We start from the raw sequence: 15,990 nt of genomic DNA, 5'->3' as shown, positions 1-15,990 counted from the left end.
GTCCCTCCAAAGAGTATCACTCACTAAGCCTTCACCTGTGACCGCAGTGCCAGGGAGGGCTGGGAAATGGGAGGCTGAGAAGACAGTGGTGTCACTAGGATTCAGGGAATGCTGTCCAGCCTCCCCAGGACAGGGAGCAGCTCTGGGATCAGTAGTGACACACACAAAGAGCCCTTCCACAGCTCACCATGATCTCAGTACCCATCCAAAACCTCTCCCCTGGGGCAGCTGGTGGTCCCCAGCTCCGTCCCCAGCTCCATCCTCAGCTCCCACTGCCCCAGCCAGGCCCCCCTTCCTCTGCATGGCCCTATCCCCATGCTGGGATGGACACTGTACCTCCTCCTCACACCTAAACCCTCTCCCCTCCCTCAGGCTCTCCCCAGCACAGCTCCAGCCAGCACAAAACACATTCACTCACTCCCTCAAGCCCCTTTTGCACTCAGCCTTTCCCCACAGCACCCCACTGAAGGTCCCCATGGCCTCACCTGCTACTCAGCCCCAGATTCCCCCCGACACGAGTACTTCCAAGCCCTCACAAGCAGAAGGATACTTCCACTCCACGATGCTGATGCACGCCTTCCGCAGCGGGTTTTGCAGGGTTAAGCAGAACAGAGCGCGGGCTGGCCGTGGGGCCACTGGTGGCACCGGTTTCTTGGACTTCTCCTTCTGTTGCCTCTTCTTCACATCATCCTGGGGAGAAGCAGGCTCCATGGTGTTCCTTTCCTAGCTGTTTCTGCCCCTCCTGCCCCACGGCTGAGTCCCCCTTCCCTGGGTCCCAGGAGCTGGAGCTCCTCTGGATCCCCCTTCCTGCAGCACCGGTACAGAGCTCTCTGCACCAGGGACACAGTGGGGGCTGTACAAACACACAACCCATGGGTTTAAATTTAGCTCCTGGCTGGCTGCTGGTGCGGTCCCAGCTCCCCAGGCAGCAGAAGGGCCCCTGCAGCTGTTGCTTCTTTACCAAGACCATCGGGTGAGTGCTTCGCATGCCACTGCCCTGGCTGGGTGGGAACAGGCTGCCCCGCGCTGTCCCGAAAAGCAAAGTGTGTTAGTCCCAGGCCAGCTCTTGGCCCAGCTCTCCATGCCCAAACTGGGGAGCTGGGATGCATGAGGAAATGCTTGCTGAAGCACATTATTGAAGGTGAGATAAGAGAATCCCAGACTGGTTTGTGTTGGAAGGGACCTTAAAGCTCCTCCAGCTCCAACCCCTGCCACGGGCAGCGACACCTTCCACTAGAGCAGCTTGCTCCAAGTCCCTGTGTCCAGCCTGGCCTTGAACACTGCCAGGGATGGGGGCAGTGTACATGAAAGGAGCTACAGGGATGCTGGGGAGGGACTCTTCATCAGGGACTGTAGCGATAGGACACGGGGTGGTGGGTTCAGACCGAAACAGGGGAAGTTCAGGTTGGATCTAAGGAGCAAACTCTTTCCTGTGAGGGTGCTGAGGTGCTGGCACAGCAGCGGCTGCCCCGTCCCTGCCTACGGAAACCGGCAGCTCCGCCAGTGGCCGGGGCGGGGCGGGGCGGGGCAGCCGGTGGCTCCCGGGCGGGGCTGAACCTGGCCTGGACTCTCTCCTCAGCTGCCGAGCGGAACATAGCCGAACCCAGCTGAGTCGAGCCGAGCCGAGCCGAACCGAACCGAACCGAACCGAACCGAACCCAGCCGAGCACAGCCGAACCCATCCGAGCCGAGCACAGCCGAACCGAGCCGAACGGAACCCAGCCGAGCCGAGCACAGCCGAGCCGAGCTGAGCAGAGCCGAACTCAGCCGAGCACAGCCGAGGCAAGCGGGAAGGGGCGGTCATCCTGAATTCGCTCCGTTCCCATTCCGGTTCCCGTCCCCGCCTTGCCGCCTCGTGGCCCCGCCGGGCCCTGCTGCGGCGCCGGGCGGATTCAGCCCTGGAGAGCGCCCGGTCCGCCCTGGGGTGCCTCTTGAGGTGGCGGCGGTGTGTGTGGGGGTGTCCACGTGTTCGAAAAGCGGATCCGTGTCCGGCGTGCAGGAAAACCGCAGCACGAGACATCCCGGGGTTATTCAGGCTGGGCGCTCGGGGCCTGTTCCACACATCAGGCACACCAACGCCGGCTTCCTCGTTACATTGAGACGCAAAAGGTACAAGGATTGGTTGTAACCTACATATAATATTTACTGTATCATTCCTTCTAATCACTCTACATGCTCAGAGGAGGGGTCTTCACCTAAGCCGGGTCTTTTTGACCTGTGGCTGTGATTTTTAATATTACAATGAAAGCAGTTCACTTTGGAACACCTTAATAGTTCTTGCGAAGTGATGCCGAGAAAAGCATCATAAAGAATGCTCGATAGTGATTCGGAGAAAACTCCAGGAACAAACTTGCCAACAGAGTTTCAAGTTGACAAGCAGGTATTCTTTATTGCGGCGCCGGGAGACACGGGGGATAGCTCCTCCTAACGTGTGTCCCCGAATTGCTATACAGGTCATCCTTATATGGTCACTGAGCATATTACATCATTTTTCCAAAAAGTTTCCGGCATGCATACAAAATGTGGTGGTCTTTAAGGGTCGTTTACTTTTCCCAACAAGCTTAGTTAACATTACAGACATAGCAATCATCCTGGCCTTCTACTTATCAGCTAAATGCTCTCATCCTGGACATCTGCTAGTCCGGGATACTCCCCATCCCAGGTCCTGTCTTTCTAGTCTGCTTTTCTCACACCTTTTGTACTGAGGCCCTAAGGGCCTGAAACTGTGTCAACTACCTCCAAGCAGCGCAGTTATTTTCCATTACAAAGCCATCAAACTTAACTGTTACTTAGAACTGATTACATTTTGTACTTTTGTGCCTCCTTGTCTCAATAGTCTATGTAACTATTAAGTAGGTATTCGTTTATTCAGGCTGGGTGCCTGGGGGATTGCTGCTCCTAACATGCATGCTCGCTGTCCAGCTTGTCACAAATTCATGTTAGTAGATAGACATGTTCATAAGATTCCTGAGAAGAGGAGGGGACCTTCTTGGAGCTCGGCCACTCCTCCTTGAGCATGCGCACTGTCCCCTGGTGGTGGTGGATGGTGGTCATGAGGATGAAGGCTCAAAGTCTTCCTCTAGGTTGAACTTTTTTATCCTTTCTTTCTCTTGGAGTATGAGCAGTACTTCCATGGCAATCTTATCTTTAGCCCATAATCAGTCCCTATTGGCTTTGGCCTAGATAAGCAGTGACGAAGTTGCTTAATTAACTAACTGACCTTACAATTTTTATACTAACTTTTTCTTTTTCTTCAAGCTTCTTTGTCTTAATATATAGCTTCTTTACCTTAGTGAATTTCTATTATCAGTTTCAAAATGTTAGAAAACTTGGTTCCATCTTCTGCATTTAGAAGTCAGAGAATATGAACAATTATATTTTCAGCCCAAACATATATATTTAATATATGACTCCATGTGTGTACATACACATATATAGACACACGAACTTTGTGGCTAACACCGTTCTGTTAAACACAGTGCATCTTGTTTTATTTCACGTGATGAATCTCTTCAGCAGGGCAGCAGGGAACATTTTGTCATATCTACTGTAGTCTTCCAAAATATCAAGTATCAGACATTGCTGTTTGTGCACATCAGCAGCATCTTTCATGGCAGAGATGAGACGTGCCTGCATGGCAGTGTACAAACATCTTTTATCATCTGTCCACTGGACATCAGTAAGACCCTTCCCATCCTAAGGCAACCGGACTTCAGCTATTAAACAGGGCTACTGGATACATGTACCTTTATTTTCAGGTTAAGAAAGCAAAATATCTAAGGACTAGATCCTGCAATCTTACTGCAGCCTACCAATTTACAGCCCACTGCTGCTTTACAGGATTACACTGTTACATGAACAGTTGAGTATTCTTTCCCATACTTCTACTTTTGAAGTCCTGAGGAGCTCTGTAAGGAAAAGTTTGCTGTATCATCTCCAAGTCTAGACTGGATTGTTCAAAATGAGTGCCCGAGAGGCAGCCTGGGGGACTGCCACCCTACACTTACTGCAAATACCTTCAAATCCCCCATTTAGCAGTAATAATGTATTTTGTTATAAATGCTTTCAGCACAGAGTGAAATAACATGGTAAATGCCATTTATTACAATCAGTATATTGTCAAAATAAAAACCCTTGAATTTTAAACCCAAGCACTTATTACTGTTTGACAGATAATTCCATCTACCCAATAGGTTCTCTGATTCACTACACGTTATCCACGTGCAAGCCACATGCAAAGGTTTTAAGGATTACAGTATCACAGTATGCTAGAGATTGGAAGGGACCTCAAAAGATCATCTAGTTCAATCCCCCTGCCGGAGCAGGAACACCTAGATAATGTTACACAGGAATGTGTCCAGGCAGGTTTTGAATGTCTCCAGGGAAGGAGACTCCACAACCTCCCTGGGCAGCCTGTTCCAGTGTTCCGTCACCCTCACTGAGAAGAAGTTTCTTCTCAAGTTTAAGTGGAACCTCTTGTGTTCCAGTTTGTACCCATTACCCCTTGTCCTATCATTGTTTGCCACTGAGTAGAGCCTGGCTCCATCCTCGTGACACTCCCCCTTTATATATTTATATACACTAATAAGGTCACCCCTCAGTCTCCTCTTCTCTAAACTATAGAGACCCAGCTCCCTCAGTCTTTCCTCATAAGGGAGATGCTCCACTCCCTTAATCATCTTAGTTGCCCTGCGCTGGACTCTCTCCAGCAGGTCCCTGTCCTTCTTGAACTGAGGGGCCCAGAACTGGACACAATATTCCAGATGCGGTCTCACCAGGGCAGAGTAGAGGGGAAGGAGGACCTCTCTCGATCTACTAACCACCCCCCTTCTAATACACCCCAGGATGCCATTGGCCTTCTTGAACACAAGGGCACAGTGTTGGCTGATGGTCATCCTGTCGTCCACTAGGACCCCCAGGTCCCTCTCCCCTACACTGCTCTCTAACAGGTCGTTCCCCAACCTATACTGGAACCTGGGGTTGTTCCTGCCCAGATGCAGGACTCTACACTTTCCCTTGTTATATTTCATCAAGTTATTCCCTGCCCAACTCTCCAGCCTATCCAGGTCTTGCTGGATGGCAGCACAGCCTTCTGGCGTGTCAGCCACTCCTCCCAGCTTAGTGTCATCAGCAAACTTGCTGATAGTACACTCAATTCCCTCATCTAAATCATTGATGAATATATTAAATAATACTGGTCCCAGTACTGACCCTTGAGGCACTCCACTATTTACAGGCCTCCAACTAGACTCCGCCCCATAGACTACAACTCTCTGGCTTCTCTCCTTCAGCCAGTTCAGAGTCCACCTCACTACCTGATCATCCAGTCCACACTTCCTCAATTTAGCTGTGAGGATACTGTGGGAGACTGTGTCAAATGCTTTGCTGAAGTCAAGGTAGACCACATCCACCGCTCTGCCATCATCCATTCACTGTGTTATTTCCTCATAAAAGGCTAAGAGATTGGTCAAGCATGATTTCCCCTTGGTGAAGCCATGTTGACTGCCCCTCATAACCCTCTGATCCTTGATATGCCTTAAGATGGCACCAAGGATAAGGTGTTCCATCACTTTCCCAGGGACGGAGGTGAGGCTGACCGGTCTATAGTTACCTGGGTCCTCCTTCTTGCCCTTTCTGAAGACTGGAGTGACATTTGCTTTCCTCCAGTCCTCAGGCACCTCTCTCGTTTCCCAAGACTTGGTAAAGATGATGGAGAGTGGTCTAGCAATGACTTCCGCCAGTTCCCTCAGCACCCGTGGGTGCATCCCATCTGGACCCATGGATTTATGGATGTCCAGATTGCTTAACTGATCTCTAACCCATTCCTCATCGACTAAGGCAAACCGCTCTGTTGACCTGACTTCATCTAAGGTCTCAGGGGTACAGGGCTCTTCAGGACTGCCTGCAGCAGAGTAGACAGAGACAAAGAAGGCATTCAGTAACTCTGCCATCTCTGTATCTTCTGTCACCAGGGCACCCATCCCGTTCATCAGTGGGCCTACATTGCCTCTGATGTTAGTTCTATCTGCCATGTATTTGAAAAAGCTCTTTTTGCTGTCCTTGACCCTTCTCGCCAGGTTTAATTCTAAGGAGGCCTTAGTCATCCTAGCTGCCTTCCTACATCCTCTAGCAGCAGCCTTATATTCCTCCCAAGTGGCCAGCCCCTCCTTCCATGACCTGTAAACTCTTTTTTTCCACTTGAGCATACCCAGCAATTCCCTATTTAGCCACGCAGGTCTCTTGGCCCTCTTCCTTGACTTCCTACATGTCGGGATGCTCCGATCTTGAGCTCGGAAAAAGCAGTCCTTGAATGCCAACCAATTGTCTTGGGCCCCTTTACTTTCAAACAGCCTTGCCCATGGGATTTCCCCTAGCAATTGCTTGAAAAGGCCAAAGTTTGCCCTGCTAAAGTCCAGGGTTGCAATTCTACTTGGTATTCTACTAGTCCTACCACACAAGATCCTGAATTCCACCATCTCGTGGTCGCTGCAACCAAGGCAGCCCTCAACCCTTACTGCTTCGACCAGACCCTCCTTGTTAGTGAGGATGAGATCCAGCAGCGCTCCTCTCCTGGTTGGCTCATCCACCATTTGCAGGAGGAAGTTATCATCCATACACTGGAGGAACCTCCTGGACTGCGGCTGGGTTGCCGAGTGGTCCTTCCAGCAAACATCAGGGAAGTTAAAATCCCCCACGACGACCACGGCCTGTGACTGTGAGGCTGCTCTCAGCTGCCTGTAGAAGGCATCGTCAACTTCCTCACCCTGATCCGGTGGTCTGTAACAGACACCCACAACAGTATCGCCCCTGCCAGCCTGCCCCTTAATTCTCACCCACAGACTCTCAACTCGCTCGTCATCTGTCCCTGGACAGAACTTGGTGCATTGTAGTTGCTCCCGTACATAAAGAGCAACCCCACCACCCCGCCTGGCTGGCCTGTCTTTCCTGAAAAGGACATAGCCCTCCATGACTATATTCCAGTCATGTGAGCTGTCCCACCACGTCTCTGTAATTGCCACCAGATCATAGTCTCCTGACTTAACACAGGTTTCCAACTCCTCCTGCTTATTTCCCATGCTGCGCGCATTGGTGTACAGGCATTTCAGGGAGCGAGCTGAGCACACCGATTTCACCCGAGGATTATAGGAGGCCTCCCAGTCTTCATCAGTTCTGGAGTGCTGCCCCACTGGGGCAAGCCCAGCTACAACCCCATCCCCCTTCAAATCTAGTTTAAAGCTCTCCAAATGAGCCCTGCTAATTTGTGCCCCAGCATCCTTTTGCCTCTGTGAGATAAACCTTTCCCACTTGTCATTGTCCAGACTGGTGCCCTATAAAACCAGCTGTTATCAAAGAATTCAAAGCCCTGCCTGTAGCACCAGTCTCGAAGCCAATCGTTTATGAACTGAATCTTCCCATTCCTTCCCACATCATCAGTGGAAGATGGAAGGAGTGAGGAGAAGATCACTTGAGCCCCAGACTCTTTCACCATCCGCCCCAAGGCCCTGTAGTCTTTCTTCATCCCCCTCAGACTGCGGGAAGCAGCTTCCCCCTCACCTGTCTGGAAGATCAGCAGTGGGTAGTAGTCTGTCGGGTGCACCAGGTTGGGGAGCACCCTGGTGATATCCCTGATCTGGGCTCCAGGCAGACTACACACTTCCCTATGATGAGGGTCAACTCTGCATATCGGGCCCTCTGTTACTCTCAGAAGGGAATCGCCTACTACAAAGACCCTTCTTTCTTTCTTACCAGAGGCAGTCTTGAGGTACAAGGTCGACCCCCTTTTCCTATGTGGCCTTGTAGGCTGGCCTTGCACCACATTACCACCTACCTCTCCTTCAAGATCCAGGGCCTTGAACCTATTACGGAGGGACACCTGGGGAAGCAGGGCAGGAAGGGGGGAGGGTTTCCCACGACGCTGAACTGGAACTCGCTTCCAACCCTCGTCGTCTTTTTGGTCCCCTACCTCTGCGCAACAGCTACAGGGCAGGGGCTGTCTCGGGCCATCCCCCTCTGTGTGAGAAGGCAGGGGGTCCTTCCCCTTTTAGGGGGTATCTCCCTGGAACTGTTCCGACTGGCACGCCAGGGAGTTACTCCACCAGTCGATCTCCCTTTCACACTCCCTGATGGTCCTCAGCGTCTCAACCTCCTCCTTAAGTTTTGCCACCAGGCTAAGCAGATCTTCTACCTGCTCACACCTCACGCAGGTGGAATGCTGTCCTCCCTCCCCCGGCAGCAGCAGGCTCTGGCACTCCCTGCATCCAGACACCTGAACAGCCACGGTTTGAGACGGGGTCTCTGCCTGAGTTGCTGCAGTCTTCTTACTGCAAGCTCTCTTTCTGGAGGCAACCATATTGGTCCGCAGTCTGGGACACCAGCAACAGGGTCAGCAACACGCCCTGCTTGTTTCTCCCTGCGCCTGGTGGGCAGCGAGATGTCGCTCTCAGAGGCTCTTTCGAGGCAAGGGGCAGGGGGGTGGTCACCGTCACCGTGGGAAGGCCCCCCGCCACGTCAGCCGCTCTCTCGCAAGGGCTGCTGGGGCTTCGGGGATCGGGAGATGTCGGGCGTCTCGGTGTCTCTGCGCTATCCCCTCTGATTTTCCTGATCTCCGTTGACCCTCGCGGTCGCTGAAGTGTGCCGGCTGCGGCTCTAGCTAGGCTAGCTCCGATCAGCTCACTGAATCAAATTACCATTTGATTGTATTAAGAAAACATGGGATTTTTTTTTAGTGTCCAGAGAACCTAAATTCTGAAACTATGTCAACTACCTCCAAGCACCGCAGTTATTTTCCATTACAAAGCCATCAAACTTAACATTACTTAGAACTGATTACATTTTGTACTTTTGTGCCTCCTTGTCTCAAATCCCCCCTTTTTTCTGTCCTTTTGCAAATTCTTTTGCAACATTTTATATACTACCATTACCAGCTAGAGTCTTTTTGAAATAGTTTCCTGTGTCTACTTGATGCTTGATTTCATTTCTTTTCCAATCTTCATAACTTATCATAGATCGTTTACAATACCAGAAAGAAAATTGTATCATAGCACAAGTAATCAATATTAAAACAATTAATATTCCTGCAACCAGTTGCCTTAACCAGGAGATATTAGGTAACCATGAGGTTAACTTTTTCCATATCTCTTCAAACCCCCAGGAGGTATCATCTCTGGCCGTTTCATGAAATATCTTAGTTTGTTTCCAAATTTCCTCCAGATCTGTTTCAATCCTGCCACTTTGATCTATATAGGAACAGCAACTTTCATTGATTATGGAACAGACCCCTCCTTGTGAAGGCAGTAACATGTCTAGGGCCATTTGGTTCTGTAATACCATTTTAGATAGGCTAGTTATCTCTTCTTGTTCAGCTTGGGTTATATCAGTGGTTCTCCTTTCTATTTCCTCTATGGTTGCTGAGATATTTACGATTGCCTTCTCTAATTCACTTACTCCCAAAGATGGAATTAGCCATCTCACAAAACTATGAAATGCAGCAATAGGGTTAAACCCTCGCTTAATCCGTTTAGCAAAACTTCTAACCCAGGTTCCAGGAGGATGCATGTCAATAATAGTAAGATTTGGTATCACAGCACCTAAGGTGCATGCCCCCTTCCAGCTGGGGGGTAGGGTCTTATAAGCATTTTTCCCACATGACCAGTACCATCCTCTCCCTTCAGGAAGGGGCCACCACTGAGCCACGATACCATCTATATTAATAGTATGATTACAATGGGAGTAGTGACCTACACCTGTGGCATTTAAACAAACATAGTCTCCTACTCTGGTTCCTAGTGTGATACATCTTTGTATACAAGTATAATATTCTTTACTTGGACTAAGATCAGCTATCCCAAATTTTAACCTTTCCCCTGGATATAGGTTCCTGGTGTTTGCCCACAAATTAGTCCATGAGACAGTATTGGGAATTGGAACACCAATTAAAGGTAGGTCCAGATTTTCTCCTGATTTAGGCAGCTGTGCACACACCCAGCAGTCACCACTACGATTAAAAACATTAGTAACATTCTGCATTAACTTCAGGTATAAGTTTTGGTCCCAAGCTGGTACACCAGTTATCATGTAAGTCCAAATTATGACCGATACATTTTCATACGTAAGGGTCCTGAAGGTTCGATCCGCCATGTCTTCTCTGGCTCTGGTGCTTTCTTAGTTCTTGAATGATGTATCCGAGCAGGCTGTTCCTTTATCTTCACTGCTGTAAAGGTGGTCAGTAATATCTGGTACGGTCTGCTCCACTTCTCCTGTAGAGGATCTCCTGAAAAATTCTTAACATAAACCCAGTCTCCAGATCTAAAAGGGTGAATTGGGTAATCCAAACCTCTTGCTCTTGTCCCTAATATTCTCTTATTTATTTCTTCTAATTCTTTTCCCAGATTGACCAGAAACTGTTGGAGATAGCCTTCTCCCACTTCCTGAAGGCTCTCTCCTTTAAACTGGGACTGATATGGTCTTCCATATAAAATTTCAAATGGGCTAACCCCTTCTTTCGACCAAGGTTTAGTTCGAATTCTTAATAGGGCCAGTGGTAAAGCTTGGTACCAATATAAGTTTGTTTCTTGACATATTTTACTAATCTGTTGTTTAATCAGATGGTTCATCTTTTCTACTTGCCCACTGGCCTGAGGCCTGTATGGAACATGTAGTTGCCAATCAATTTCTAAATTTTTGCTAATTTTTTGTAACAATTTTGCACTAAGGTGCGAGCCTCGGTCGGAAGAAATTGCCGCTGGTACTCCAAAACGAGATATTCTCTCATTTAATAATGTTTTAATTACTTGTCTTGCATTATTTATTCTACAAGGGAATGCTTCTGGCCAGCCTGAAAAAGTATCCGTTAATATGCCAACAAATATTGGTAGCCTCCTTTTCTCAGTAATTCAGAAAAATCTATTTGCCACTGCTGTCCTGGATAACTTCCTCTCCCAATTGCCCCAATTTGATTTCTGTTTTCAGTTTTAGGATTATTCTTAAGGCAGAGCTGACATTGCTTTGTCACTAGTTGAACTGTGGTGTATAGATTTCCTTCCTACAATTTGTTTGTCTAAATATTTATACAAAGAGTTGCTGCCCCAATGAGTTTTATTATGTTCCTCTTGAACTAGCCTCCAGAGTTGGTTATAGGGCATTACAATTCGCCCATCAGGAATCTGAGCCCAACTGTCTTTGTTTTCCTGTCCTTCGAGATCCTCAATCAATTTTCTATCCTCCTTTGAATATCTAGGTTTAGATTTCTCAATTGTTAGTTTGCCATCAGGGATTAAGGACATAATTTTAGATTGTTCAGCCGCTCATTTGGCTTCAAAGTCGGCCAAATTATTTCCAATTTCCTGATGAGAGTCACCTTGTTGATGCCCTCGACAATACATAATAGCTACTTCCTCAGGTAGCTGAACAGCTTCCAGTAGCTGTAGAATTTCTGTGGCATGTTTAATCTGTTTCCCTTGTGTGTTCAAAAGTCCTCGTTCTTTCCAAATGGCACCATGTGCATGGACCACACCAAATGCATATTTAGAATCAGTCCAAATATTTATCCTTTTGTCTTTAGCCAGTTCCAGGGCTCTTGTTAGTGCTATTATTTCTGCCTTCTGGGCAGAAGTGTTCGCAGGTAAAGGTTTAGCTTCTATTTCCTGTGTAGTGGTCGTAACAGCATAGCCTGCCTTTCGCTCACCATTTTTCATGAAGCTGCTACTATCAGTAAACCAAGAGTCAGCATCTTCCAGTGTTCTTTCAAATCTGGTCGGCTAGAATATACAGTCTCTATGGTGGCCAAGCAGTCGTGTATCAGTGGTTCTGCCGACTGTTCCTGCAAAAAGGATGCTGGATTCACAACATTAGTGACCATGATTTCTATATCATCGTGCTCCACAAGGGTGGCCTGGTATTTTAGGAAACGTGAAGGAGATAACCAGTGGGCTCCTTTCTGTTCCAGGACTGCTGATACAACATGGGGCACTAGCACAGTAATCGTTTGTACCAAGGTAAATTTGCGAGCCTCTTCAATATTCATGACAACTGCTGCCACAGCCCTTAGGCATCCAGGCCATCCTCTGCTCGCTTCATCCAGCTGTTTTGAAAAGTATGCCACTGCCATTCTGTAGGGTCCCAGTTTCTGAGCAAGGACCCCCAGAGCTATTCCCTGTTTTTCATAGGAGTATAGCCAAAAGGATTTAGTCACATCTGGAAGTCCCAGAGCTGGAGACCTCATCAGCTCTGTTTAAATTTCTAAAAGCCTCCTCTGCTGAATCAGTCCATTCTAAAGAGTGAGGGTTTCCCTTCAACAGTTCATATAGTGGTCTTACCAAAACACCATAATCATGGATCCAAAGTCTGCACCATCCAGCCATTTCCAGGAATGTCCGGAGCTCTTTGATAGTCGACGGCTGTGGAGTTTGGCAAATAGCTTCTTTTCTAGAGGTTCCAAGTTCTCTCCGTTCTTCTGTTATTTCATATCCTAGGTAGGAGACTCGGGCTTGAATTAGTTGGGCCTTTTGCCTGGATACCCGATAACCATTCAGTCCCAGAAAATTCAATAATCCCACCGTCCACTGGATACATTCTTCCTTTGTTTCAGTAGCAATTAATAAGTCATCCACATATTGTAACAGAGTCCCCATCTGAATGGGTGGTTTCCATGACTCTAATTCCCGTGCTAACTGGTTTCCAAAAATTGTTGGACTGTTTTTAAACCCTTGAGGTAATACTGTCCAAGTTAATTGAGTTTTTCTTCCCGTGTCAGGAATTTCCCATTCGAAAGCGAATAGATTCTGGCTTTCTTTGGCCAGTGGTAAGCAAAAGAAAGCATCCTTTAAATCCAGGATGGCAAACCATTTCTGATTTAATTTTAGTTTGGTCAATAAAGTATATAGATTAGCCACTACAGGGTAGATGTCCTCTACTATTTTATTTATTGCCCTTAAATCTTGAACTAGCCTATAGCTTTTCCCATCTGCTTTCTTTACTGGTAGGGTGGGGGTGTTATATTCCGATTCACATTCCACTAATAGACCATATTTTAGAAATCTATCAATTATTTCCTTATTTCCCCTTCTATCTTCTATCCTTAAAGGATACTGTTTTATTTGGACTGGGCAGGCCTCCCTTTTTATTTCAATTTTAATAGGCAAAGCATTCTTCGCCTTACCTGGGATTTCAGATGCCCAGACTCCTGGGTATACCTGATTGAAGATTTCTTCTACTTTGGGTGAATTGGACTTCCTGATTTCCTGTTGAATTAATGATACACTCAAAGCTTCAATTAATTGATCCTCCTTTACTTTTAGTTCTATTTCACCTTCTTTGAAAGTTATGGTTGCTTTTAAGTCTTCTAATAAATCTCTTCCTAATAATGATTTGGGTGAATTTGGCATATATAGAAATTTATGTACCCCAATTTGTTTTCCTATCTTATATTTTAAAGGTTTTAGAAAGAATGCTTTTTGTTGGCCAGTAGCTCCCACAACTGTTACAGACTCTTTTTCTTTTAATGTTAGATCTTGATTCAGGACCGAATAAGTTACCCCAGTGTCTGTGAGAAATTCTACTTCTTTTTCTGTGGTCCCTAGCTTGATTTTAACCAGTGGATCTGCTAGGGTAGATTCCCCAGGTCCCCGTCAATCTAATTCTAGTTCAGCAGTCAGTTGAGTTTGTTGATTTCTTTGTGGACATTCCCGTTTCCAGTGTCCAAACCCTTGCAGTTTGCACATTGATCCGGACTAAGAGAAGTCCTTCTATAATCCCCCCCTTCTACCTTTTGTCACCATTCCCTGGCCACGCCCTCTACCTCTACTTCCATTATATCCCTCATTTGCTTGTTCCTATGCTGTGACTGTGGCTGTTGCCAAAACCTTTCCTAATTTCTTTTCTTTTTACTTGTTCTCTCTTCCTGTATACTTTCCAGGCCACTTCCAATAATTTTTCTGTATTTCTTATTTCAGTCGCAGATAATTTTTGGAGCTTTCGTCTGATATCCTCCAATGACTGCCTCACAAAGGAATTTGCAAGCTGTAATTTCCCTTCCTCTGAGGAAGGATCCATTGTGGTGTATTTTCGCATAGTTTCTCTGAGTTTGTCCAGAAACTCTGTCGGTGACTCCTTTGGCCCCTGTCTTATTTCGAATAGCACCAACCAATTTACTGCTTTAGGTATAGCATTCTCAGGCCCATATTTAATCCAATTTTGATATCTCTTTAAAGATGCATAATCTCCAGCATCATTATAATCCCAGTCTGGAGCTGTAAGAGGGATATGATCTTCAACCCTCCCAGCTATCGCCCCTGCAGTAATTTGAGCATCTATCTGGGTACAAGCAGTTTTTATAACCAATTGTTTTTCTGTCTCTGTTAATGCATGCAGTAATTTGAGCATCTATCTGGGTACAAGCAGTTTTTATAACCAATTGTTTTTCTGTCTCTGTTAATGCATCCAATATTACATCTATATCCTTCCAATCAGGATCCTGACTTTTTACCAGCATTTCAAATTTCTTAGCTACCCCTATGGGGTCATTTCTATAGCTTTTTGCAATCTGTTTCCAGTTATCCAAATCTCCCAGAGAGAAGTTTACTTTTATCCTGATACGCCCCTCCGGTCCCATTGCTTCCCTAAGAGGGGCTTGCAGGACAGTCTTGGTTTTACTATGGACATGGGCGGCAACAGGAGTGGAAGAATTCTTTTCTACCCTTTTTTTTTTGTCTCTTCATCTGAATCAGAGGAGTCCTCCTGAATTGGAGGTGATCTCTGATCCGGTATCTTTGGAGAAACATAATCCTCCATTCTGTCCCCAACCATAGTATCCTCAGCTCTTTTCTTAAGTTTCAAACACAGTCCCCCAATATCACAACCAGAACAACATCTTTCCAATCTATTCCCACCCTGCTTCCTTTCTTTTTATAAGGCTAAAATTAAAGGATCCAAAGGTGCTATATTAATTCCACATCTTTTCTGCCATTCCGGGTGGTTTCACAGTGTAAAAAACCATATCTGCATACATTACTTCATCCCATTTTCCCTGCTGCTTCAAAAACAACATTAATTGTAACAATGTATTATAACTCAGAGTTCCCTTTTTATGCCATTTCTCCTGATCCTCCAGAGTATACAATGGCCACCATTGGTTACAATATTTCACCAACGGTTTCTTATTTACTGAGCTCCCAGTAGACCCTCCGAGCTCTTTCCAATGTGCCAAAATGCACCCTAAAGGACTCTTTCTCAAGATTTCTCCACCCTGCTGATTTCCCATCATCAATCTCGCATTCACACACACACGGGATCCCACAGACACACTCCACAGTTACAACACAGACAGAGACCAAAATTCTATCAAACTAACAACAGTTATAAAAGTCTGTCATCAATACCAAAGTCACAAGACCACAATCATAACTATAACAAGCCACAATGTAAGTCAAATGCCAGTAAAATCCAAAACCTTTCCTACAAGACGCCCACTGCATCTTGTCGGACCCAGACCACAAGATGCCCTCTGCTTCCTGTGCGTAAAACCTTTAGTGCAAGACGCCCACTGCATCTTGTCGGACCCAATCCACAAGATGCCCCCTGCTTCTTGTGTGTAAAACCTTTAGTGCAAGATGCCCACTGCGTCTTGTCGGACCCAAACCACAAGATGCCCACTGCTTCTTGTGTGTAAAACCTTTAGTGCAAGACGCCCACTGCGTCTTGGACCCAAACCACAAGATGCCCACTGCTTCTTGTGCGTATAATAGTGCAAGACGCCCACTGCGTCTTGTCGGACCCAAACCACAAGATGCCCACTGCTTCTTGTGGGTGTATACCAAACGGATGCTAGCAGCCGGGTATACGCCTTTACCCACGAGATTTCCTATCTCGATTTATGGAAGGCTTCCTCACTGTGCATACGCTTACCAAACCAATTTACCAAACCGAGATGCCCCCTGCATCTTAAAGACTATAAAAGAAAAGAATATCTTTTATGAGATGGTCCTTGTCTGCTCT

At 46.8% G+C, this 15,990-nt stretch overlaps 2 protein-coding genes across 7 annotated transcripts in view; both read right to left on the bottom strand.

Annotated features, from left to right (window-relative positions):
• The window catches only part of CACNA1S (calcium voltage-gated channel subunit alpha1 S), a 41,496-nt gene extending 40,634 nt beyond the window's left edge, over nt 1-862 (bottom strand). For 2 of the 6 annotated variants that reach the window (XM_057403830.1, XM_057403845.1), the window contains exon 1: nt 551-858. In XM_057403830.1, coding sequence (XP_057259813.1) covers nt 551-711 — 161 coding nt within the window. In that variant the 5' untranslated portion in view covers nt 712-858. Of the gene's footprint in view, nt 1-550 lie in introns of all 6 variants that reach the window. The other 4 variants (XM_057403855.1, XM_057403869.1, XM_057403861.1 and 1 more) reach the window with 3 other exon arrangements.
• Nucleotides 1-15,990, bottom strand: part of LOC130596279 (TBC1 domain family member 22B) — a gene marked incomplete at its 5' end in the record, with an annotated part of 143,721 nt that overhangs the window by 108,045 nt on the left and 19,686 nt on the right. Inside the window, one exon of the mRNA XM_057403732.1 lies at nt 4,817-4,827. Within this exon, the coding sequence (XP_057259715.1) occupies nt 4,817-4,827 (11 nt within the window). The remainder of the gene's footprint in view (nt 1-4,816; nt 4,828-15,990) is intronic.

The sequence above is a fragment of the Pezoporus wallicus genome, unplaced genomic scaffold (assembly GCF_028554395.1).
Source record: "Pezoporus wallicus isolate ANWC-B61680 ecotype Strahan unplaced genomic scaffold, APGP_CSIRO_Pwel_v1 contig_5863, whole genome shotgun sequence".
NCBI classification, from domain to species: Eukaryota; Metazoa; Chordata; class Aves; order Psittaciformes; family Psittacidae; genus Pezoporus; species Pezoporus wallicus.
The sequence above is the reverse complement of the archived record's forward strand: the minus strand, read 5'-3'. Positions and strand labels throughout refer to the sequence as shown.